Source organism: Anser brachyrhynchus, assembly GCF_964034855.1.
Source record: "Anser brachyrhynchus genome assembly, chromosome: 5".
Taxonomy (NCBI): domain Eukaryota; kingdom Metazoa; phylum Chordata; class Aves; order Anseriformes; family Anatidae; genus Anser; species Anser brachyrhynchus.
In genome coordinates this window covers 11,943,828-11,968,688 of record NC_137699.1, presented here as the reverse complement: position 1 = coordinate 11,968,688, position 24,861 = coordinate 11,943,828, and the positions used below count along the sequence as shown (strand labels likewise).

At 47.0% G+C, this 24,861-nt stretch overlaps 1 protein-coding gene across 14 annotated transcripts in view; it reads left to right on the top strand.

Moving 5' to 3' along the window:
- Positions 1-24,861, top strand: part of RAB3IL1 (RAB3A interacting protein like 1) — a 67,609-nt gene that overhangs the window by 4,197 nt on the left and 38,551 nt on the right. For 10 of the 14 annotated variants that reach the window (XM_080592433.1, XM_080592421.1, XM_080592430.1 and 7 more), the window contains exons 2-10: positions 512-770; positions 1,279-1,374; positions 2,929-3,006; positions 3,082-3,297; positions 6,411-6,539; positions 6,655-6,767; positions 9,662-9,761; positions 10,672-10,738; positions 11,132-16,050. In XM_080592433.1, the coding sequence (XP_080448559.1) occupies positions 512-770; positions 1,279-1,374; positions 2,929-3,006; positions 3,082-3,297; positions 6,411-6,539; positions 6,655-6,767; positions 9,662-9,761; positions 10,672-10,738; positions 11,132-11,214 (1,141 nt within the window). In that variant the 3' untranslated portion in view covers positions 11,215-16,050. The remainder of the gene's footprint in view (positions 1-511; positions 771-1,278; positions 1,375-2,928; positions 3,007-3,081; positions 3,298-6,410; positions 6,540-6,654; positions 6,768-9,661; positions 9,762-10,671; positions 10,739-11,131; positions 16,051-24,861) is intronic. The other 4 variants (XM_080592424.1, XM_080592423.1, XM_080592422.1 and 1 more) reach the window with 4 other exon arrangements.

Sequence of the window (24,861 nt, the reverse complement as noted above, 5' to 3'; positions counted from 1 at the left end):
CTTGTGAAAGGAGGTTTCTGATCGTCCTTCAGAGCCGTGCGTGCTTCTGGGTGGTTTGGTCTTACCTAACAGGCTCCTGGGCTCTGTGCCGTGTCCCTGGTGGTTCTTTCAGTTCCCGTTTGAAAGACTGGTTGTGAGAAAATGGTTCGTTTAGGACTTTCCCTCCCTGGAAAGTCTTGTGCTTAGGGTAAGCAAGCCCAGCCTAGGGGTAAAGGAGGCTGGTGGCAGGTGTGCTGGCAGTGTTAGAGGGGGGCTGCGAATCACCTCCTAGTCCTGGTTTCGAATCAGGTCTCAGTTTTGAGAGTCAAATTCCTGCAGCACAGAGGCCCACAACCTTTTGAGTGCCCGCTGCAGCTCCACCAGCAAGCAGAGCACGCTACTGAATGCCCTGTTTGGTGCAATACTGCTCAGCCTTCTTGAAATATTGCAGAAACCCAGCCTGGTGTGTCTTAATGTTGCCTCTGGGGCTCCCTCTCAGCCTGGCAGGTTTGCTGATAACCCCCATATAAAGTTCGACTGTGCTGGTCCCCTACAGCCAGACCCATTTGGAGGAAGGCAGCCAGAAGCAACCAGCTGTGGGGTACTGGAAGCCACTAATGCCATCCAAAGGCAGCAAGGAGGAGCCAGAGACTGGGTGCCAGGATGCTGGAACTGGGGGCGAGAGCCAGTCCGCTGAGCAGTGCAACGTCTCACGTCTCCGCAGCTCCTCGGTGGAGATCCGTGAAAAGGGATCTGAGTTCCTGAAGGAGGAGCTGCACAAAGCGCAAAAGGTAAAGCCTGGAGCTTGTGAGAAGAGCTGAGGATGGAGGCACAGACTTGAGCAGTGGGGGGGTGTTGTAGAGGTCGTGGGGGAGCAAGGTCTGAATGTGACTGCAGGAATCTGGAGTAGGCAGAAGAGAGATTGAGGTGGTCATAAAGTGCTTTGGAACGGGACAGCAGTTACTAGGGTGGTCCAAAGTCCCTGGGCCAATGTCCAAATTAGTCCCGGAAACCTGCTACAGGGGTCTCTGATACGCGGAAAGCAGCTTGAGGGGGGCAGTGCTTACCGTGCAGCCACATTGCTGATGGCAAACGAGCAATGCCAACCTGAAAAGCCCACCACGACTTGTGGAGGGGTCCCTTGGGTGGCACTGAGTGCTGCGACAGGAGTCTTGGGCCTGTGATCCATGCAGGGGTAGGGAAGAAGGGCTGCGATTGATAGGTGGGGCCAGGCAGGCAGGCATCAGCACTGCTGGGGCCTGCTAGGAGCTCGTGCATTCCTCTTGTCTTCCTCAACAGGAGCTGAAGCTGAAGGACAAAGAATGTGAGAGACTGTCAAAAGTCAGGGAGCAACTGGAGCAGGAACTAGAGGAGTTAACAGCAAGCCTGTTTGAGGTACCACCCTCTTCCTTTTCCCATCATTTCTTAAACTAAGCTCGCTTCCAACTCCAGAGAAAGTCTACCTCAAAGGACTTCCACACCCGTATCACCTCCCACAGCTTCCTCCTTCCCTCTGTTGTTCTTTCTCATTGGAAAGCTGCGCAGAGCTGCAAGCAGAGCCTCACAGGAGCTGGCACCTGCTCCTGGGGAGGGTTTGCGTGCAATCCTTTCCCCTCCTAACATCTGTATGGTGACATAAATAGCACAGCAGGTGTGGGTCCATGGTTGCAAACCCAAGTGAAACCAGACATGGGGATGCCCAGAACTGGAGGTGAGCATGGCTCCCTGTCCTGTGCCTGCTTTGCAATCTGAGCAGCAGCTGCAGTGTAGTAGAGATGAGACCCTGGCTCGTGTCAGCCCTTGCTTGGGGTAGGAGCAAGTTGGATGTCCTCTGTACGCTCAGCTCCAGTGAGTGTTCAGGTCTGTTTGCGGTGGTGGTGTTTTGCTTTAGTTTGTTTTTTTTTGGTGATGTGGTTCTTGTCAAGCTCTATCCTGACAAGATCCCATTGCCAACAGCTCTGACCTCTAGATCTGACTGCACAGCGAGGGTAGCCAGAGCCCAACTGCAGCTTTGAAGCACAGGCTGGTGCTGAGTGTGAGCGCCCAGAGAGCATCCCCCTTCCGGACAGCTGGCTGCCCGGGCTCAGAGTGAACGTAGAGACAGCACACCCGAGGGATTTCTTCCTTCGGTGGCCTGGGACAAAGTGCTGTCAGGCAGTCCTGTGGGGTGGCCTCAGCTGAGACTGACACCACCCACCTCACCCTTCCTGTGGGAGATGCTTTCAGGCTAGTCTTGTTTAGTCCCCACCTGAGCTACCGCTGCTGCGTTGCAGCCATGCCCAGAGCAGTGAGGGCTGGCCACGCCACGAAGGAAGTGGGAGCAGCGTGCAATAACGAGTCAGGCGAGAGCAGGAGAGCAGTGACCTCACCCGCGGAGGAGCAAGGATGTGGAGTCTGGATCAGGATCTTTGCCAGAGATGGTGATCAGGGTGAGAAACAGTCCAGTGATCAGCCAGCAAGCCTGCAGTGATGACACACGTCTGAGGTCAAGCCAGGAAACAAACCCGCTGGCTTAGGGTCAGGATTGCAGGAGCACTGGACTGGGTGCAGACACAGCTGCTACACGGCTGAGATGTAGCACGGGTGGGTGCCAATGTTGAAGCATCAGCCTTAAAGCAAATCCCAAGGGCAAGGAGGGGCAGGCCCTTGCTTCTAGCTTTCTTCACAGCACCTTTTATCAGTGAAGATTACGACCTTGGACTTGGCCAGCTAAACTCTTAGCCAAATTAGTCAAGTATACTCCTAGAAGGGGGATGCACTCCAGGACCTGAGACCCTTTTTCTGGGAAATTCTGGGGGAAAACTCTTCACATCTAATAGAGTAAAACCCTTGGATGTGGCAGTGATGTCTGTCCCTCTGCTTGCTTGTGATATGGCAGAGCTTTGGCCTGCCCTGGTGGCTTTTTGAGATGGAACTGCGACAGACAGACTAAAACTCTTTCTGGTCTAGGAAGCACACAAGATGGTGAGAGAAGCGAACACGAAACAGGCGGCGTCAGAGAAACAGCTGAAGGAGGCACGGGGAAAGGTGAGAACTGTGCTGTCTTGAGACTCGATCTCTGTGCTGGATTGGTGCTGTTGACTCTTGCCTTGTCTCTCGCAGATTGACATGCTGCAGGCAGAGGTGACAGCTCTGAAGACGCTTGTGATCACATCCACACCTTCATCTCCAAACTGGGAGCTACACCCTCAGCTCCAGAGCCCTTCTAAAGCTGTCTTCAGGAAAGGCCACGCGCGAAACAAGAGCACCAGCAGTGCAATCTTCACAGCTGCCAGCCACAACGCGACTCCAGAGCCAGTCAGTCGTGAGTGCAAAGAGGTGGGTGAGGGCCATGCACTGCATCAGCCATGGAGCCACTGCTGCCAGCAGTTGCTGAGCGGAAGCCAGTTTATTCTGCTGCATCTTGGCAGTTGAGTCCACTATCTGTTCTGGCATGATTTGCTTTTGTTCCTTTTCTCTTAACTAGTTTGGCTTTTAATGATCACAGCTGGATTTGCACTCCAGGACTCCTCCATCAACTTTTAGTCTCTTGTTCTGTGCTCTTGGGCATGTCACTGTACTTCTTCCTCTTCGCAGAGCGTATATTTAATGTTTATCTTTCTCACTGGGAGGACTCGGCAGAGAAGCCTACAAAGCATTTGTGAATATCTTTGGACCAAACTATATTTAATTCCCTTCAATGATTGTTTAATAGTCATCTACCTGCTGTGACCATGACTGTAATGCTTTTCTGCTAGCAGGACTTTTCTGGCTGGGACCTTTCCACTAGCCAGATGTATGCACAGCTACCCTGAAGAGCAGAAAGGGTGCAAGTTGCGGCACTTGATCAGTAAGAAAGAAAATGAGTGAGAATGTGGTGGGGGAACATGTCTCCTTAGTGATTTTTTTGGTGCTGTGGCTTCTGTCATAAAGAATTGTTAAGAGAACATGGAGAAACTTTGTCACCTGGCTTGTGGGAGAACGTATATGCAGAAGGGCTGCTAATGAAACTAATACTTTCACCAAACAGGACTGTGCTGGCAGCACTGGTAACTTCGCTTTTCGGCAGTAAATTCAGTGGCTATACCTTGTCAGCTTCTATGTGGTGCTCTTGTTGCTAGTTTGAACGAAATGCTTCAGGCAGCATTGGCTATAACAATTGCCCTGAGAGCAGTAGCAATGAGAGATGAAGACCTTTAACTCTGTTTCACAGGCAGAGAGGAACAAAGGCTATGTCAGAGGAAAAAAATAAAGGAAAAAAATGAGTTCAGTAAATGTAAAGCCCTGCTGTACTGGTTTCTCTTGGTCATTCAGAGATATGCTGGGAGTTGGAGTCAAACACGTAGTTGGCTAGAAGCTAATTTGAGGGCCAGGAAGAAAAAGGTTTTAATTTTTTTTTTTTTTAAAGGTCCTGTGACCTCTCCTAATGCTAACCATTCCTCCAGTCAGGACAGAGGAGTTCCAGACTGAGAACCCAGTTAGGTGAACCACTGATTACATGGTAGAAGTTACTCTCTGCCTACTGTAAGCAGAGATAATTTTATTGCTGACTGGTTAGTTCATTTTTACTGTTCTTAGCTCAGTCTCAGCAAAACCTGTGTTGATGATGTGTAGAGAAATGCTAGCTCTTATAAATGACTTGCTTGTTAAAGAGGTGGACCTGTCAATGCTTTCAATTCCATTTATTTGTGTAAACAACTTCCACATTGTGCAAATATCCTGGAGTTTAAAGTCCTGGGGCTACAGCTTCTGAAGTGACTAGTAGGTTTATGTATCAGGGGTGGGGTGATTTTTGTTAATTTACTCATTTCTGTCCCTCGAGTTCTTTAAAGGCCTGGATGAGAGGCGATGAGAGGTGATAAGACGGAACTTGGCATTCAGAGAGTAAATACGTGGTGCTTTATGGAAAACACGTCCCATCCTGAATTGTGCCTAAAACTTAAATAGTTTTTGTTCCCTTTCTGTACCTCAAGCTGAAGTCAGAAGCTGTGGTTTGTGACCGTGTGATGTCTTGAGCAGCATGCTTAATTCCCTGGAAGAGAGGCCTTGAGCCTTTGTTTGTATCTTTTGTTTTGTCTTGTGTATTTTTACCTCCCTTTCTTGCCTGTCTCTCTCAAACATTTTCCTTTCCTGTCTCTCTCTTCTTCTTGCCTCAAAGTCTGGGGTACCTGCTGCCCTCTCTCTGCTCCTCTGTGTCACCCCCGGGAAGGCTGTCCGCATCACCTGTGAGCCAGGCTGGCAGGCACTGGGGGCAGAGGCTTGCTCGTCCTTGCGGCAGGTAACCTTTCTGGTCAGGATCGGGGAGTGGTGGGACCCATCGGCCTCTCACACTTCTAGCCTTTCAGTTCTAGTTTCATTTTATGTTAACCTCCGTTTTTGCTTTGTTTTTCTGAATTTGGTTTTCCGTCTTGTGGCTCTGGAGCTCTCTCCTGGGGCGAGGTAAGCAGTCTCCGTAGCATACAGCAAGTGTGATAGAACTCAGACCTTTTCCAGTTTTGTTCACTCGTGTCCTTTGTACTGCTCAGCGTAGTTTCTTAGTTTTGTTTTTCCTTTCAGCACCTTTAACAGGATTTGCTGGCCTTTTAAGGATGCGCCCTCTCAGTTCGGTGGTGGCTGTCTGAGGTTTAAGTGTCAGGTCCCAGAGAGTCTCAAGGACTGAAGAATTTTCAGCCAGGCAGCATTGGAGGGAGCAACCTTCCTGCTGGTCAAGGGGTGGGAGCAGACTCTTGGGTCCCTTGTTGCTGAGGAGTGGTAATTCTTGCAAGCCCATCTGTAAAAGGCAATGAGCAGGCATTGGAATTGGGAAAGGTATTCCTATTATATTGGGAAAGCTGAGTTTGATGTTCAGCTTGTCCCTGCGAGCCTGTGTGATTGCCCAGTATTCCCATTACATCTGCAGCTCCCCCAGACAGCAGAGCTCTGGACTTGGAGTGGCCTTTAAAGGGCTGGCATACCCTGTTACTTGGGCTCACTGAATGTAGACCTGTTGATGGCTATTAATAGTGTTTTTTTTTTCCCAATTCATCCTTTTCTATAGCAGTCCTTTCCTTACAGAAGTGTTCTTTGTCCTGTGTGTCGTTGCTGCTGTGCTTTGCCATTCAGCTGCTCTCATTTCTGCAGTGGGCGCTCGGTCAGTTCAGCGGCTGTGTGGTGGCTTTCCTTCAGCAGGGATGCTGTCCTGTCCTGGAGGAAGGTGGGAGAGAGAGGGGTCTGCAGGTTTCTGGCAGAAGAAGCCCTTTGTATGGGTCTGCCACAGAACTGCAGATGGGTGAGAGACAAAAGATCATCAGAGTACGCCAGCTTCCCTGAAACACTTCTGTGGTAGCCTTTCCAGATGCCAATGTAGATGTTCTGTAGTTACACTACCTGCACAGTAACAGATACCTTTTGATATGGTATCTTTCCCTCCCTCCACCTTCCGTCTTCCTTCTCCTCTTGGATGTTTGCTGCAGGTCGACTCCGTTTTATTTGCTGAGTTCCAGTCCTGGAAGGAATCTCCAACTTTGGATAAATCCTGCTCCTTCCTGGACAGAATTTACCGCGAAGATGTGGGACCTTGTCTGGACTTCAGTAAGCAGGAGGTGAGTGCTGGAAACTGAAGACAAAAAAACTGCACGGTCTGACAGACCTAAAAAGGCACATTTAGGGAAGTGAGCTTTGTGCATCTGTATCTTCAGTCACTTCTCTTTGCTGCAGCTGTCCGAGCTGGTACGAGCGGCCGTGGAGCAGAATACACTCACCATTGAGCCGGTTGCTTCCCAGGCGCTGTCTGTGGTGAAAGGGTCAGCAGAAGACTGCGGTGGGCCAAAGTAAGGAACCTTTCTTATGCTCCCTTGCTTTTTTTTTGCCAATGGTTTTTTCTGGCTGCCTAGCAGAGTTTGGCCAGGCCTGCCTCAGTCAGTTACGAGGGCTCAGCTGAGCGTGCCACTAGCCTATGATCAGTGGTGATGAAGTTCAGCTTATTTATGCGAGAAGGATTAGATCAACTGAGCTAATCTACTCTAATTGAGTGCTTGGGGGATAGCTTAGTGATGTGTTAGTACCTTCAGCTTGGAAAAGGTTTTTTTCCCTCTTAAGAAAGAAACTTTTAATGTTCTCTGAAGGTATGTGCATAACCTAGGGTGAAAGGGTTAAATCAGAGCTGCGTTATCTCATGTTCTTGAATTGCGAGACCTTTGAGCTCACCTTGCACTATTGACATTGCTGGTGCTTCAGGTGGATTTGAGCGTAGATCAGAAGAGATCCCTTCTTGCTGCGTGTCATCTTTCCCACCTGATGCTCTCACCATGCCATTGGAATGGGGGCATGGCTCCAGAGCTGCGTGACCATGTCTGATGTGACAGATAACTTAGATTGCCTCAGGGAAGAGGAACTCTAGCAGGAGTGACATGATCTTCCAAACTAAGATAGGGGTCTTTATTCAATTTGTGAGTTCAATTTCAGTCAGGGCTCTCTCTCTCTGTCCTTCTCCCCCTTCCGTTCAAGCAGAGCACCTTCTAGGCAAAGATGTTCCTGCAACAGTAAATGTTGCTCACATACAGGCTTCCTACCAATCTCTTCTGCATTTTCTCTCATCTCTAGATAAATTATTCCAAGAGCACGTGTCAGACGTGCCCGTAACAACCCATCCTGTGTTTATCCTCGTCGGCTTCCTTTCTATTTTTTTTCTCTTTGCAGTGGGTTCCAGTCACAAATTGTAATGTAAGTGAAGTATTAGGCAGTGATCAAGGATCTCTAATCCATTAACAAGTTACTAATTTAGTGTGATTTAGCAGCTTTGAGGCTAGAGCTGAACTAAGCTAACCTTTTAACCATGTTTAATTTCCACCCAGACAAGGTGGTAAGGAATCTTGCTGTTGGTAATAAATGCCCCAAAAGGGATTTGATTTGTCCCTCTTTGTCCCCCAGATGCAAAATACAGATTTTTATGGCACTTTTGGTCATGCCGTGGAGCAAAAAGGAGAAAGCTTGGGTCCTTGCCACCCTACTGTACAGACTTCAGTGCAAGGCTTTCAGGAGTCTAGACAGACAGAGACTGCGTTGGCCACGTTGCCCACACAGCATCAAAGCAAAATGCTGGCCAGGAGGCGCTGAGGATAACTGGCTTTTGTGATGGCATGCCCAGCAGAGTGCCCTGAGGTGTACAGAGTGCTTAAGGGCGTAGGTACAAACGCTGTGGTTTAGGTTACTGCTAGCTAGGGTTGTGAGAGCTGGTGTTACACCAAGTGGTACCAAGCAAGCTGGGAGTGACCAGCGGGATTCTCTTTTTTCTAGTATGTTGAAGTGCTCCAACTGAGGATTTCTTAAAGGTATCTTGTTTACAAAGGTATTGGTCATCCTGCACGTTGTGAGAATTTAATCCCTTTAAGTTGTGTTAATACTTGGGCAATGATTGCTTCTTATGCATCTGAACACTCACAACCCATGCTTCCACTCTTAGCTAATATTTGCAGCTAATATTTTCTTGGTAGCAGTGGAAAGCAAGCACCAAGACATGCTCAGAAGCTCTCTGGCACATCTGCTCCTGTGTGTGCTGTCACCTTTCATGGCTCTCAGAGTAATCTGTGCAGCTGGGGAATGATGTCCCTCTTCCCACCTCATGCTTCTTCTTCTGGGGAAACGTGGTAATGACTATGCAGCAGAAAATTCTGCTTCACTGCTTTAAGTGATGGTAAAGGAGGGACCACTGGCTGGTACTGGGAACCATTCATCTTGAGAATAATGGAAGGAAATGGCAAAAGCGTAGAGGCATGCTGCACCCTTGCTGGTCACATCTTTTTGTGATCTTTCTGGGAGCTGTATTGTCTTGAAAGGATTATACTTTGCTTCACTTTGTCTGAAATTTCTTTCCAATTGTGAAGTCAACCTTTTTCCCTGTCAGCACAGGAAGGGATGGGCTTGTTCTTAGGGACATCAAGCTTTATCAGAGCCCCCTGAAGTCAGCACAAAGTCACCCCATGTGGCTTCAAGTAGAGAGGCTTCAGATCAGGTGTAAATTAATGAAGGGGTGCCTAGCATAGAGGCTGCAGTGTAGCTCGTTTTGAGTTCTCAGTACGAGTAGCTGGTGACAACAGGGTTTGTGCCACTTGGTGGTGATAAAGTGTGATGTGAAAGCCTTAGGCCATACAGAATACCTGATAGCTTTCTGTTTTCCATCAGAGGAGGCTTTATTTTTACAATCTTTCTTTCAGAGTTCCCGTGTAATGCTTTCAGGGTTATCGGCTGCCCTTAAATGTGTTTTCCTGCAGTGTGGCAGACTTAGAGGTTTGCTGCTGGCTTGGTGTATGGAAAAAGTCCAAGCAGGGACACCTCATGGGACATCTTGCACGTCATGTTAGAGGATGTTGAAGAGGAGCCCGGATGACACTTGTTATACTATGCTTCAGCTTTACCTCTTTCATACTTTCTGTGGTTCTGTCATAGGCTGTCTGCCATGGAAGGGTAATTCCTTGGTTTCCTTGGGCATGGAATAATTTATGGTAGCAGATATTTAGCCTCCTAGCCTCACCATTTATAGGATCTTCCTAGGTGCGAAAGGCTCATTATCAGCCGTGTTTTTTCCTTCTTAATGCTCACTGACATGGGTCTGGCTTCTGAGCTCCCTCTTCCATCTCCTGGGGGTAGTCTTGAGGTTGTGGCATTGCTGTGTTCTGCTGTGCCTCTGGATTGCTCTAGGCTGAAGTGGTGTTTTCTCTCCCTGCAGGAAGTGTGCTCTAAGCGGCCTCCCCAGGACCTGCAAGCACCGCATCATGCTGGGGGATTCTGGAAATTACTACTACATTTCACCATCCTGCAGGGCCAGGGTGAGTCTTCCGCCTGCCCAGGGTGCGTCAGCCCTCCAAAATTGTTCCAGGCCTTGAGGTGGAGGAGCTCTTGTGTCAGCCCTCAAACTGACAGAGATCTGTGGGGCTTGAGTTTGTTCTCAGAGCTGTGGTGGCTCTTGATCAGAGTGGCTAATGCGGAGGTTTCCAGACCTGTCTCAGGCCCTGGTGCTCTGGGTTATGCTCATTCAGGCAACCTGTCTTCAGTGTGTTCACTTCCATGGTTTGATTCATTACAGGAATTTGGTTTTTATTTATTTATTTATCATTCTCCTTTATAAAACACCATGATTTTCTGCTCTTTAAATGCTGGCTTTTGTTACTGTTCTGGTACGGATTATTGACTCAAATTGTTATGAGAACACACTGTCCTTTCCTTTAGAGGGAAAGGAGAAGGTGAATGATTTATTAATGCTGCCACTAGGGCTGTAATTCAACATAGCATTTAAAAGTTCTTGCTTTCTTGAGTTGTATATCAGAAGAGCCAATCCTGCAACACATGGACTTAGCTTGATTTAATTTTCGTCACACCATAATGTGTCAGAAACTCCCCTACCTCCCTGCATGCAGACTTCCTGCACAAACTTTTAACTCCAGAGATTTTCACTGAGTCAGAGAGCAGCGCTTTAGAAGGGAGCTTGTAGACTTTGCTGCCACATTAGTTAGTGACCAGTTACGTCTTAAACCTGCAGTAGAAATTCCCACACTGTTTGTTGTGGGTAGTGCAATATCCTGGTATGGTATTGCAGATGCCCAGAACGTGGATATTTTTATCAGCTTTCTTCCTATGTCTTTCTGTCTGGTGATACGTGGTACTATTTCTCAGGTGGCAGGCCCCTTGACAGGCAAAGCAGTTCTGTATCTGACTCCCTTTTCTTTCTCTCTTCCTCAGATCACAGCAGCGTGCAACTTTTTCACGTACATTCGCTATATCCAGCAGGGCTTGGTGAGGCAGGACGGTAAGAGGGGAAAGTAGCTGGGTGCAGTGGGGGCCTTCTGTGAGCCACTTGGGGCAATTCTGAGGCCCTATTCAGCATGACAGGAGCGGGGCCAGCTTGGGATCTCCCTGGATCTTTGAGAAACAGCTAAATGACAAAAGAGAGGCACGAGTAGAAGGGATAAGTGCACCTATTCCTTGCCGTTTGGCTCCTTGGGAGCATTGCCCTGGGGTGGAGCTGGTTAGGGGTGACCCGATGGGCCAGTCCTGCTGGACCCTCCAGCATGCCTGCCTCCCTCAGTTGTGGGATGAGCCTGGTTGGGCTGCACAGTGTGACACGAGGTGGTGTTTAGTTATACCTTTCTTACTGATTTTTCTTTCTTTTCCTCTTCCCCACCCACTTTTTGCTTTGTAGTGGAGCTGATGTTCTGGGAGGTTATGCGACTCCGGAGAGAGATGTCTCTGGCCAAACTTGGGTTTTATCCCAACGAGATATAAGCAGATGCCTGGAGCTTGGAAGGAAACTGCTCCTGAGTGAATGACTTGTCAAATGCAGCCTGCCGAACAGAAGAATGAGGTGCCTCTCCAGCAGTGGCCTTGTTCCCTCCCCTACCTCCCTATGCCTGATGCTGATCATGGAGCAAAAAGCACAAGTTCCACCTCCAGCTGTCCCGCTTCTCCAGCTGTGACTGGAGTGCAGCTGCGAAGCTACCCCTTGAGAGCTGGGCTGGTCCTGGCTGCTGGTCCTGGGTGACTGTCTACAGACTGTCCTCTACAGAGACACGCAGTGTATACCCATTGTTTTTAAACTTCTGTTTTTATATGCAATCTGCTTTGGCATAGTCTGAGGCCAGCCATGTGCGAGGCAGGAGTCCTGGGCTCCCTTCTTTGTAAGCAAGTCTTTCAGGACAGATGCTGGCTGTCTGTCCGTTTGTCTATTCCACTCATTCTTTGGGGCAGAGGGTGCTGTTGCCTAGCCATACACATAGGTTCTGCTGACAACTTACTCCTTTAACAGCCCTATAGATTCCAGCAGCACAAAATAATCTTATGGAGAACCATGAACTACCTGTTTCCAAGTTCATCCATGCTCCTTTTAAAGAAGCCTGCAAAAGAAGCTTTCTGCCAGATGAGTCACAAGAGGGGTTTGTTTCTGTTTTTAGCTGGGGATTTGGCACTGGGAACTTGTAATCCAGGCTGGGGGAACAACCAGAGCTGAGCACCTGGGACCTTTGGGAGAAGAAAGCAAGAAGGAAAATTGTATAACTTGCAGCTGGCTGCAGCTTGGCTGCAGTCAGTGCAGGATGTTTTCTCCTGGCCTTGACAATTTGCTGTAGTTGTAGCAGGCAGATGGAGACCTTGGAAAATGTTGCCATGTGACAATCCTTGGTGCAGAATTTCCCCATGGTGCTCCTAGGTACATATGTCACCCACAGACAAATGCCTTTGGTTTGTTACTACTCTGGGCACTGTTCACACTTTGGATAGAAATCACAGTTCCAGGACAGGTTCTTTGTCTCCAGAAAGAGCCTGCCCAGGCTGGGCATAGTCTTGAGGCCAAAATTTCCTCCTTAATATAACAGCAGACCTAGAGATGCATGTCCCTTTGGGAAACCCAGCATCTCTCAGGCTGCCATCCCCAATGAGGAAATTTGAGATGTTTCTGCATGTACACGTGAGGGATGCGACTGTATGTTTCAAAATCCACTGGGAAGGATATCACTTTTCATCTCACCTGGAGTTTCTGCACTCTGGCGTGTCACCCTGTCTCTGCTGTCATCATAACTGCTGTGTTAGCATGTTGGTTCCCAGAACCAGGTTGCTCTCCTCAACTCCATTAAGTTTCATCCTCTCCTGGGAGATGCTGCAGTAGGAATTTTGTATCTTTGCTGTAAGAAATCTGAGCTGCTGTGGTTTTGTCCATGGGAGGGAGGAATAGATTGGGGAACACAGGCTTTGGTTTGGAAGGGTGACTTCACGACACATCCAAGAAAACCTTCCTGTGGAAGACCCCTAGTGAGCACAGGTTTTCCTGTCACTGAGCAGACACTTCCTATATGCCACTGAGTTGCTCCTCAGGGGGCTCCTTTCCTTATAGCACAAATGGTATTATTTGCTAGGGGTTGGTAGCTACGTGACACCTGAGTCCTCATTGTCCCAAGAGCTGGAAGAACACATTCTAAAAATAATCAAATAGCTTTGAATCCACCTCCTTCAGCTCAGAAAAGGCTGACCTGCAGGTGCCAGTTCTTATCACCCTGGTTCTGTTTTCACTTAACACAGCTGAGCTGCCTCTGACTTGTGCTGATCACCCTAACTAGATGAGTGCCTGCATCAGCTACTCTTGGCTGAGGAAATGTGTTTCAAATGTGGAGTAAAAGCCTGGAGAATATATCTTCGGGTGAGAATGTGGCTGGGTCTTGAGGCAATGATACCCTACGTTTCTTTTGTTGGTGTCTGCAGACTTGATGTAATTTGGCGTCAGCTTTTGCAGAGGAGAAGATAATAATATCTTTCACCAGCTGCAGATTTCAGGTCAGTTCTAGCCCCGGTAATTTCTCCTTGTATCTGTTCTACCTGAGCTTTTGATCTCTGCATGTCATCCTGTGCCATGAGCTGCTACATTGCACACCGGATGTGCCTACGTTACAGCACTGGGAATGAGATGATCTCCATGTAGGAAATGGCTTGTAGGACAGCCCCCCTCCCAGTGTCACTATGTAAAGCACTTTGAGATAAAAGGAATTAGAGAAATGTATTTAGTTGACTTACATTTAAAGCATAGAGAACAATTTGAAAATTAATATGAAGTCACTCCATTAACAGCAGGATGGGTGCACCCTGCTCTTTAATAAAGGAAAAATAAACGTTTGATATTAACCTCATTAAAGGTCTGGTTGCAGTTCTAGGGGTAGGTTGGTTGAGGAGCATGTGTCTGTGGGAGCTCAGGAGCCAAAAGAAAAATCAAATTTGGCTGGCTCATGACTGAGTAGTTTGATCTAGAATGATGGGCTGGAGTTTTGGGGGAAGGTATTGAGTTCTCCCCCCCCCCCCCCCCCCCCCCCAAAACCTTGCCTCATTTGGGCAGGCTGTGGGTTGATTGTATTCACAGTAAGGCCAAGGGGAAAGGCTGACATGGTGGCAAGCCCTGTGCTGCATGTTTACTGGGGAGGTCTTGTGCTAGAACATGGCTAAAGGCATGGCATTGTGGGGAGGGGGTGTGGGGATGTGTTGACTTCAATCTTGAAGTTGTGGGAGGACTTAGCTTTTCCTTCTGGACTTAATGGTATACCAGCAGGCAAAGAAAGTGATGAAGAGTCTTCTATCAGGGCTGCTGAGCTCGAAGATCCTCTGAAAGCAGCAGTCAGGCAGCTATATGCTCTGTTTCTTTTGCCAGTGTGCCTCTTAAGGGACTAGGTTTTCAACAGTTTTTGTTATCACTCTGCCTACTCCTGTAGCTGTTTGCTTCTTGACTTCAGCAGGAGGCTAAGTGACAGTATTTTGGTAACAAGCAGTGTTTTTCACAGGCATTTCTTATTACAAGGCAGGCCTGTGTGGTTCTTGCTAAGTGAGACTGAGGTCTGCTCAGCTGTGGTCTCTTTTACTGGCCTGAAGCACTGCATGGGTTACCCTGGCTATCCCAAAGGCTGGTTAATTCAAGGATCTTCTTCCTCCTTCCTTGCAGAGCAGTCTCCTGCTTTTCCTAGCACCAAGTGAAGACAGAACTGATGGGTGCGTTTCAGAGGCTGCTATTACAAATGCATCCTTAATGATATAGCATGAAGATTTGGCTGGGTAGGTTTTTGGCCTATGGACTCCACAAGTTTCTAGTTCATGTTTAACTTTTCTAGCTGTGCCTGTCTTGCCCTTGTGTGGTGCAGCAGCTGGAAAGGTGCTGTGGCTCTCAAGGATAAACATCCACTAAGCAGTTTTTAAGTCTGATGAGCAGGAGACTGGGCAGCAAAATACTTCACAGAGCTGACGCAGAAATAACTTGTGTTTTTCCCAGTGGACTTCTCAGTTTCCTTCCCCTGCTGAGCTGTGATTTAACTTGAATGCTGAGGTGACTTTTCATCCTGTGAGGTTGGGGAGGGCCAAAAGGTAACTCAAACACCAAATGCAGTTTTATCCCCACTAGAACCAGCTGCTGGGATTTATTAATTCTTCGAGGAGAGGCTGAGATAGTTGGGGTTTCTTCAGTTTAGAGAAGAGATGGCTTTGGGGAGACTTCATAGTGGCTTTCTGTTACCTAAAGGATGCCTACAGGAAATCTGGAGGGGCGCTTGTCAGGGAGTGGTGATAGGACAAGGAGTAATGGCTTTAAACTAAAAGAGGATAGGTTTAGACCAGATATTAGGAAGAAATTCTTTACTATGTGTGTGGTGAGGCACTGGCACAGGCTGCCCAGAGAAGCTGTGGTTGCCCCATCCCTGGAGGTGCCCAAGGCCAGGCTGGATGGGGCTTTTGGGTGGGAGGTGTCCACTGCCCATGGCAGGGGGGTTTGAGCTAGATGGTCTGTAGGTCCTTTCCAACCCAAACCATTCTATGAAATTAGTTTAAACGAGAGGCCACTTAGACTTTATTCGGAAACGTAAAGCAGGCTCCAGGTAAATACAGCTCCTGCAGACCCTTTCTTGTCCTTTATAACCTTCTAGGAGAAGGGGGACTGTGGCTGGGTCATCATTATTTGTGGACACACATGACAGGCAGCTCTCTGTGGTACAGAAGAGGCAGGCACAAGTGATAGGTGGCAGCTGGTTGCTGTCACAGTGTGTGCCTGACCTGTGGCAGCAGCCCTCAGACTTCTCAGGTTGGGAAGTGAGGCTGCTCTGGCTTCAGTAAAATCATTTGCTCTCCTCTTTACCTGTGGAAGTTAACAAGGAAGATCTCTTGTACTGCTGTGATGACTGTGGAGGGGAAAACAGGAGATCAAAGGCCTTTGGGAAACGAAACAGAGGTACAGAGCAGAAAACAGCATTAGGCCTCACGTTAATAACACTTGGTGAGGCCTCCAAATATCCCTGCCATCCTTTACTCCTTGTAAAATCCTTCTACAATCTTGTATAAACGGGGGTGTTGCCTTCCTTTAATAGGAGGAGTGGTCTATTACCACAGCTCTCAGGCTTCTCTGGTCAGTTTAGGCCGGTGAGGGTAAGATTTACCCTGACTGGATTCACTCTCACTGGCATCATGGGATCTCATGGGAGGGAGAGAGAGCCACCAGAGGCAGCTCAGTTTCCAGAGTCACCCAGAGGGAAGGACCTGCCACCTCTGAGACCTGGAGAACACCGACAGGTAGCAGTGACGCTTGCCTGGCCCTGAGGCCAGCAGCAGGTACGATGGAGTAGTTGGGAGGGCTGGCCTCCTCCTGCCATAGCCCTGTGGTGCTGCCCTGCTCGGCTGCTCTGTGCTTTTCAACTTCTGTCCTGTGTTAAAGCGGGTGCAGTTTGGATTGAGAGCTGTCTCCAGAGTGGGAGATATGTAAATAATCTTACGGATTCTGTGTTTAAAAAGTAATGTAATTGGCCCTCCCAGTGCAGCGTGGCCTTGGTGTTCTGTCAGGCAGCCACAAGAGGGCACAGGCAGCCCAGGCAGGGCCGTCCTCCGTCCCTGTGCACCCTGCCTTGGCGGGCAGAGAGCTTCCCTGCGAGCAAGGAGCATCCTCGGAGCCTTTCTCCCTTCTCTTCCTGCCTTGGAGAAGGTTTTGTGCCTGCAGGCTTGGCTTCTGCAGCCTCTTGGCAGGTGTGCTTCTGTAGCCTTCCTTCCCCGCCAGCAGTAAGAGTTGGTGTTAGCCCAGGAGAACAGCACCCAGCTGATTTTGGGTTCTTGTGTATTCAGTACCAACCCTTCAGTAGTATTGAAATGCCTTGCTGAAGTGTGCTTTGTCAGGAGTGCCTCACAACACCTGGGTTCCCCTTCACTGCTGTCGTGCCCAAAGCCATGTTGTGTCCTGCTGAGGGACACTTGAGAGAGGTGTTATTAAGCTAGTTGTTGTCAGGCCTCTGTTACTGAGATGAAGAGCACTGAAATAAAGAGCCCTCACCCTCTCCCTAGTGGAGAACAGAAGGTAAGGAGTAGAATCACCTAAATGTCCTTTTTCCTCCTTGTGTTTTGGGCAGGCTGCTCTGTCTTCGGCAAAATGGTTGTGGGGAGGTAGCAGCTAGGCAGCAGTATGCGGTGCCTGTTACCTGTGGTGTCTGCCTGGCCCAGGGCCATCCTCTCAGTATTATTTCTCGCCCTGACTGCGGAATTCACAAGCAGACAGTCAGAGACGAGAGAGTCCCATGGTCTCCCACCCTCCGCAGGGCAGGGCTGCAGGAACGTGCCTGCAGAACGGCATGAAACCACATGCCTGACACCTCTCTCCCTGTGCAAGCAGACTGAGCTTTTTGGCACAGTCATCAGATTGTGCTCCCATGGCCTTCAGCCATCACACTGCTTTGAATTTGGGTCTTGACCTTAAGAGCCTCCTTTGATCCCCTTTTCCTTTCTCTAATACCATCTTCCAGAGCCCAGCTCTTCAATGCTATGGAGAAGTTTGTTCCTCTCTGGGATTTGTTTCCCTGGTCCTCCAACCAATCCCACGTCCTGCACAGGATGGTTTGACCTTGCAGTCTTATTGACAGTGCTTTCTACACAGTCTGGTGGCTACATTAAATGTAATTCAGTCTCAAAGGCAGGACAGGCTTTCTGTGTCCTTTGGGCAGAGTCTCCAGGTCCTTTTGTGCAAGCTGCTGTATGAATAGCATTTCTCGTTGTGTCCATCTGCATCGACAACCTCTGCTAGTCTGTCCTGAGCTTAAAAAAAAAAACAGCTTCAAAGGGATAGTAGTAGACATTTGTCTATGTAGATGTGTTTGCCTTGCTTGAAGGACAGTGAGCAAAACCACTGGAGAGGAAACCATCGTTTCTCTTCCTCTTTCCCTCCTAAATCCTTTTTCCTTGCAATAAAGAAGAAAGAAGTTTTTATATCTGGAGGTCTGTATCCACAAATCTGTCTTTGTGTAATTCCCTTTACTTTATCATGCTCTGTAAACAGAAAAGCATGTTTGACCTCAATCTCTTCTTAGAGCTGTTGGGGAAGAGGACAGGTGGGAGCAGGATGTCTATTTGTCCTGGAGATGCCCTGATAACAAGTGCACCAGAGAAGGGTGTGCTGTGAAGAACAGTGGTCCTTGTGACGATTCACGCAGAGCCTTAGCCAACTTGAGTGATGAAGTTTTGTAGCAGTATTTTAAATATGTAGATTTACAAGTACAAACGTACTCATACCTTGATAGTATGTCCATTGTGCCACCAGAATCTTCATCGTCAGCCACTAATGTTGGTTAATATTGGAGGTTAGGGTTGTGCACAATGAGGTGCATTTTTTTGGCACTTAGATGTTAATACACATTTAAGTGCAGAATTTAGCGGACTTTGAATGGCAAGAAGAGAGATACCAGGATCGGGAGCCTAGGGATACGGTTGCTCGTGGGAATTCCCTGGAATTGCGCCTCCTGTCCTTTACCTTTCCTTCGAGGTTACTCAGGGTTTGCAAAGGACCGTAAATCAGGCTGCCTTTGCACGGGAGGTCAGGCTGTCCTCAAATACACTTTGAAATGAAGGTTTCTGGGAATGAACAAATTAAACGCTTTCTACTAGTTTCAGGTGCAGTCAAGGAGAAGGGAGGAGGTAAGCAGGTGGCCTCAAAACTGCTCGTAAAAGCCTACTATTTCAATGCTTTCATGATGACTAGTAAGTTTCCTTTGTGACAAATATGTTAAAACAGTGAAAATTATTGCTGATAGGCAGTGTTCTGTAAGCCATGGAGAAATTCCAGTTATTCTGGGTATCTGGGTAGTGTGGCCCTGCCAGGAAGAAGTCAATATCCTGGCACAACTCTGAAGTTGCACGTGGCACAGTGAACTGGGGCTGATCAGCTCTGCCAAGCCAACACGTTCCTAATAGGAGCAGTCCCTGTGGTGCCACTGGTGCTGGGTGCCAAGAGGTCAGTTTTGCTATCCATCACGTCAGTATTTCCATGTTTGAGTAAGGGCTATTGGGCCGAACTGAAAGGAGCTGGAATGCTGACTTTAGTCAGCCTGTTTAAGATGGACTTTGTGCTGTCTTACATAATTTTGCAGGCTTGTCAGAAGCCAAAATAAGCCCCCGTGTAATTCCCCTCACTGTAAGAGGTAAGTCAGATAACAGGATGCTTTGTGGCCCTGCTTGCTCTGTGACTTTAATGATACCCTTTGGATTTTGGTCACCAGTGAAATGCTACATTTGTGTGCCTGTCTCTTGTGGAGTGGGTCCAGCAGAAGGCTCAAGTGTGCCGTTATGTGCTTTATAGTGAGGTTGAATGGGCTCGGTGAGCAGTGAAGCCCCTTCTGGAAGAACTGATGTGAGCCACAAGGAATTGAGGTACTGTAGCCCACGCGTAACGCCTGAGAATGGGCTGTGGTAAAAAAAAAAAAAAAAACAACTGCAAAGCATATGCAGCAGGCAGGTTGGCTAAGCACCAAAAGATGCGTCCTCTTCTCATAAGAAAGACTAGCAGGAAGGTAGACAGGTGTGAGGGGAATAAGGGCAACTCTGATAATGATGAAAGTCTGGGAAGGAGATGTTAATTTTTAACTTCCTTTTGGCCAGGTAGAAACTGAAATGATTCCCCATGCAGAAGAAGCTATCAGATTGGGTTAGATGAATGGGTAAAGTTGACTTGTTGGTACCTGTCTGGTTACTTGTAAGTAACTTCAAAGACAGAAGAGTTGTTCACAGCCATTTGTGGAACAGCAGAAAGCCCCCAAAACAGCTCATTAAAGGGAGCTCAGAAGCTAGAGGAAATACCATCGGTGCTCCCACTCCATCCAGTAACCGCCCCAATCCCCTGAAGTCCCTTTTGACAGCCTTCAGGCTTCTCTCAGAAATTTCATAACTGCCAGCCTGAATTATCACCAAGGGGTAATAATCGGAGGGCTGAACCAGGCCAGGAAGCTTCCTGGTAATGTCCCTGACGCGGGCCCCAGGTAGGCAGCAGACTTATGGCCGACATATGGGGCCCTCTGTTCCCCTCAGAAGGGAGTTGCCTATGACCATTACCCTTCTTTCCTTCTTGGCGGAGGCAATCTTGAGGTGTGGAGTCAACTTCCAGTTGACCTCCTTGCCCTAGACAGCCTTCTGTATGGACTTTCTCCCACATCCTCACCATCCTGTCCCTCAAGCTCCAGGGCCTCAAACCTATTGAGTAAGGGCACCTGGGGAGGTGAGGCAGGTAGGGAGGGGGCTCGCCTGTGACACCGAGCAGGGACCTGTTTCCATTCCTCCCCATCTCCCAGGTCCCCTCTGTCTGTCTGCCTGACAGTGACAGGGCAGGGTGTCCCCCAATATTTGGGGTATATCGCCCCAGTGCCTTTCCCGCAGGCATGGCAGGGAGTTGCCTCAGCAGTCTGACTCTTGCTCACACACCCTTTTGGCCCGATCTCTCCTCCCTGTTTTGTGTGTGATTCAATTTCATACCGCGGTGTAGACTGGTGAAACATGTCTTTGCTTTCTGTTTATGGATTTCCAGTTAAACAGACAGAAATGTTAATGGGATAAAGAAAAGAGAAGAAACAGAAAAGAGAAACCTATAATTTCTTTTGCTTTTTTTCCTCGTTTTCCATGGGCCAGGATCAGGCATCACTGAAAAGTTTTTTTGTTTTTTTTTTTTTTGCGGTAAGTTATTTAAAACAAACACCACCACCACTACCAAACAACAAAAAAACCCCAAGTCCATCACAGCTTAAACAAATAGTCCCAACTAATGCCATAGTGGATGATATTTAAATGGGAACTGGGGAAACAAAACAGGGAAGAACAGGTGACTTGTCCAAGGTCAAAGGCAGAATCTGATGCTGCAGAATTCAAGCCCAGACATTGTTTTCAGGCAAATTGTTGATTTTTGCAGGGATACGAGAGGGGTCACGGAGGAATGCTGTCATGAAAAATGAACGCACTAATTCTGAAGTCATCCTGAAGGTGTTTTGCCCTCTAGCCATGTTGCACTGAATTTCAGTTACATGCATTACCAAATGTATTTTTGTTAATTTTATGTGAACTTAACCATGATCTGGGTACAAGAACGAGCAAGTGATTTGAATCAGTATTGGCAGCCGAACCTTCAAGTATGCCTGTGCTTTTTTGCTCCCCTGGATTGATGGTGAAGCCTAGACTTTGCTGCTTATGTCCATTTGGGGTCATGAATATGGCCCAAAGGTCTGTTGGCTTGCAAGGGGCTATAATTTCAAGTCAGAGTGCCTGATCTGGAGTTACTTATAGGACCACGCGGGAGGAACTGGCTGTTCTGCACAGCTCCCTGCTGAGAAACCAACAGTGTTTTCTACAGATTCAGGAATCAAATTTTCAGGCTTCTTCAAGCATCTGTAAGCAATGATTCATTTATTTATTAGTATAGTTTTTTTTAACTATTCTAATTGTTATTATAATCAGTCTAATTACTCTCCTAAGCATGTTCTTCTCGTCTCAGCTGACACATTTACATCACAATGGCAGTGACTTCCAAAATCACTCAGAAACCTCTTCACTGGAGATGATATGCTTTCCTGATCTGGGATGTTTCTTGGCACAGAAGAGGGCTGAAATGATTTCATAAGCTGCAATATGGACTTATGCTGAGAGGGCGGTAAAATGGCACAGAGAAGGGCTCATATGAAGATTCCCAGTGACGTAGGTTGATTTGGGCCAGACCGAAAAGATGTAAAGCATTATTTGTATATTATACAAATGTGCAGTTATTGGACATTATTTGTATGTTACACAAATGTGCAATACCCAAGACCCATGCACAGAGGCTCTGGCTTTGTTATGGTTACTGGTCACTGATAGTAAGCCAAAATCACAGGAGAGACAGTACAGTAGGGTGGTTGTGTTTTACATGAGATGGGTCACTGCTCAGTGCCACAGAGGAGTGTGGATCTGGGCACAAGATAGTTGTTTTGCTTGTCTGATTCATTCATTAACTTCGGCTACACCCATTACAACTAGGACATGTGCAATTACAAGCAATTACTGTGATTAATCTTCTCATTGTCATATAAATTCAGCACCTGGCCAGTAATGTGTGTAGTTGTCTGTGCTAAGGATGATGCCTCAGGCAAGGGTTATGCTTCTGTGTAAGGTTCCCTTTCATTTGCCGTTTTCCCACTCATTTCTTGAGTCTTGAATTTCTGCTGAGCCTTCCTTGTCTTTTTTGGCTTGACCTGAGTAATCTGTTTGACGTTCAAACATCAGTTGTGAGCTGTCAATGGGAGAGCTCTGCTACAAAATTGCACGGTCTGTAAGGCAAAAAGCCATCATTCAATTCAGTGGAGCAAAAAGCCGTCATTCACATCAGCAGATCTTCCTCATATTTGCAACCAAGCAACCTCTGCAGGGGTTAGATGGCACCTTGATTTATAAAAGAGATTGCTGACTTTGGATCTTGATTGAAGCCAAGGTATTGTTATTCACAGTAAAGTCTTGAATGCTGGATACCCTTATCTCTTAGTATCTCACAATTAACCCCAGGCAGGAGTAAAATTCCTCTGAACTAAGTGGCTAATTCTGATCAACAAGCGCAGTACAAGTTATTGTGGGCTTGCGCAAAAAATGTCTCCAGCAAAACCGGGCTTTGGGCTCCACATTTGTTCTCAGCTTCTTGCTGGCCATCTGGAAATGGATACACGTGCTATCTAATTCTGTAGCTGGCTGTTGGACCCCTGGCTCTTTGGGGTGCTAGGAAAGGCTTTTTGATACAGAACAAAGCTGTAATTTAGGAGTTGTTCAGTGATTAGAGAAGGCTTTGAATTTAATGCCTGATTGACAGGCACTCCATTCTCTCAATGAGTCCAAAAAAAACCACACACATTAACTAAAGGTAAAAAGTTGGATAACATTAATTTTATGGTTCCATTTTATATTGCTGTTTACACATAGCACTTGTTACCGTAAAAGCTAACTTATCCTACCCATAATCACTGGACTTGCACCAAGATATTTCAAGAAACAAACTTAACTTTCCTTACACGTCATGAGTCGGCCTGCGTATCTTTGAACAGGGTCCCAGTTATGAGATTTTTTTTCTGCATTTCATCTTGCTGGTCACATCAGGGTGTGTGTTTTTGCTGGAATGCATTTTAGTAGTCGTTTCCTTTGAGTTAGGCTTGCCAACAAATTTCTTGTCTTTGTTCCTATTTCTAGTAGTAAACTGCGTTGTTTAACACAGATATGTCTGGTTTTTTAGCAGAGAGAGTTTAATGTTCCCAGAGGTAGAGTTACGTGTTTCTTAATGTAACTGATACGCTATAGTAATAATTGGAATGGCACTATGGCTGTTTTACATTATATTTATAGGGAAAAGTGAAGTATGTAGTAAATATTGCAGCCCTTGGTCTGTATCTTTTAACTGCTGGACTAGCATCACTAATATTTTCCTATAAACCCATATAAAAATAGATGTCTGCTATCTTTATTCAGGATTACAGATGACTATTTTTAAATCAAACCTTTTGAATGACTCAGATTTTCAGCTTGAGTACGCTGCTATTGCTCAGACAAAATGAATTGAGACAATTCATGGCTCAGTCTATAAGACATGTAGAAACGATTCCTTTACAGAAAAGATAAATCACCTACACTGCAATCTCAGCCGTGTATTTACATTTAACTCAGTAGATTTCTCGCTCTGAAAGGGGAAATAAGTGACTTTATCCTGTAGCTCTTATCTGTGTAATTGTTTTCATGTTGTTTCTGGTTAGTGTCTATCCACACCCATCCTAATTCTGTCAGCAAGTAAAATGTAAAAATATTAACTTCTGTACATAAATGAGTCCTTTTCATAATTATCTTCTCCTCCCTGTGTCATTCAGCTGTCTTGTAATGGTTCTACTTCAGCAAGAGGCTGAGCAGCATGACAAACTTCTTTTTAGACCTTGCCAATTATAAATCTCTTTATTCTTAGGACATTAAGCAGCTTAAAGAGAGCTGGAACTGAAGATCTGGTTGCCTGGCGTACGAGTATTTAACATAAGAGTTTTAGGCATGTTTTATGTTGATTTCGTGCCTTAGATTCCTTACCATGCACGTGCATTGCAAGGGAGGGAAGAAATTGGAAGGCTTAATTTCAACTAACCTGGGGAAAGAGTTTAGTCAGTCACAAGTGAGGAGGTGAACTTTGGACGAGCAGAGCTGAAGTCTGTGAAAGCTAAAATTTGGAAAAGTGGATAGCTTGCCACACTTCAGCTAATGCTTGCGGATTCCCAGCAGAGATACAAGCACTGCATAAAATCAGGAAGTGTTTTAATATGGCTGGCACAGGTGGCTTGAGCGTAGGCATCTTAATCCAGGGTGTGCACTCAGAATTATCAGGTCCTTGTTCCCCTTCAAACTATGCTGCGTAGGGATGCTCGGAGGTTCTGGGAACAGTTGCACCAGGGAGGAAAGCCAGATGGTGTATCAATTTGCAACAGTTTGCTTTTGTGTAAGAGCTTCTTCTGTTTGTATTAGGGGATCGTGTTTACTCTAGGGTCAAATAGAAGTCCTAATAATCGAGCAAGGTGGGGTCACTTTCTGTTTTGAGTTCTATGACTTCTCATGGAGTGCTTTCTCTGCAGAATGAGTTTACCTATGAAGCAATTAATGTGTACTCTGGGAAAGTGGTATTGATTTAATGTAACAGGTAACCACGGACTGTCCTCCCCTGACTTATCACTTTGTCGTCTGATCTGGGACAGCCTATGTGGTTCCTACTCACAGACTTTGTCCATTGTTATGTGCCTCTGCAGCTGGCGATTCAGTTCAGGCAGGTTTATTTGCAAGGACAGGCTCCCAGTTCCATTAAACGTGACTGCGTTGAAGCCCCTGGGCTGACCTGAAGCCCACTGATTCCATTCGACCAAGCTGCCAGTTAGAAAAGCCACTGCAGGCTGCTTGCTACAACACTGTAGTAAGCCATTAGGGGGTAGGAAAAAAATGGCTTTCAGACAAATTGCAAGAAGCTTCTACAGAAGTTTTCGTGTAATTATTTTTTCCTCCTCTGCCTCCCTGAAGTGTCTGGAGACTGTATTTGAATGTTCGGACAAATCTTTCTCAATGGAAATAAATCATTTTATTTGGTGACTGTTC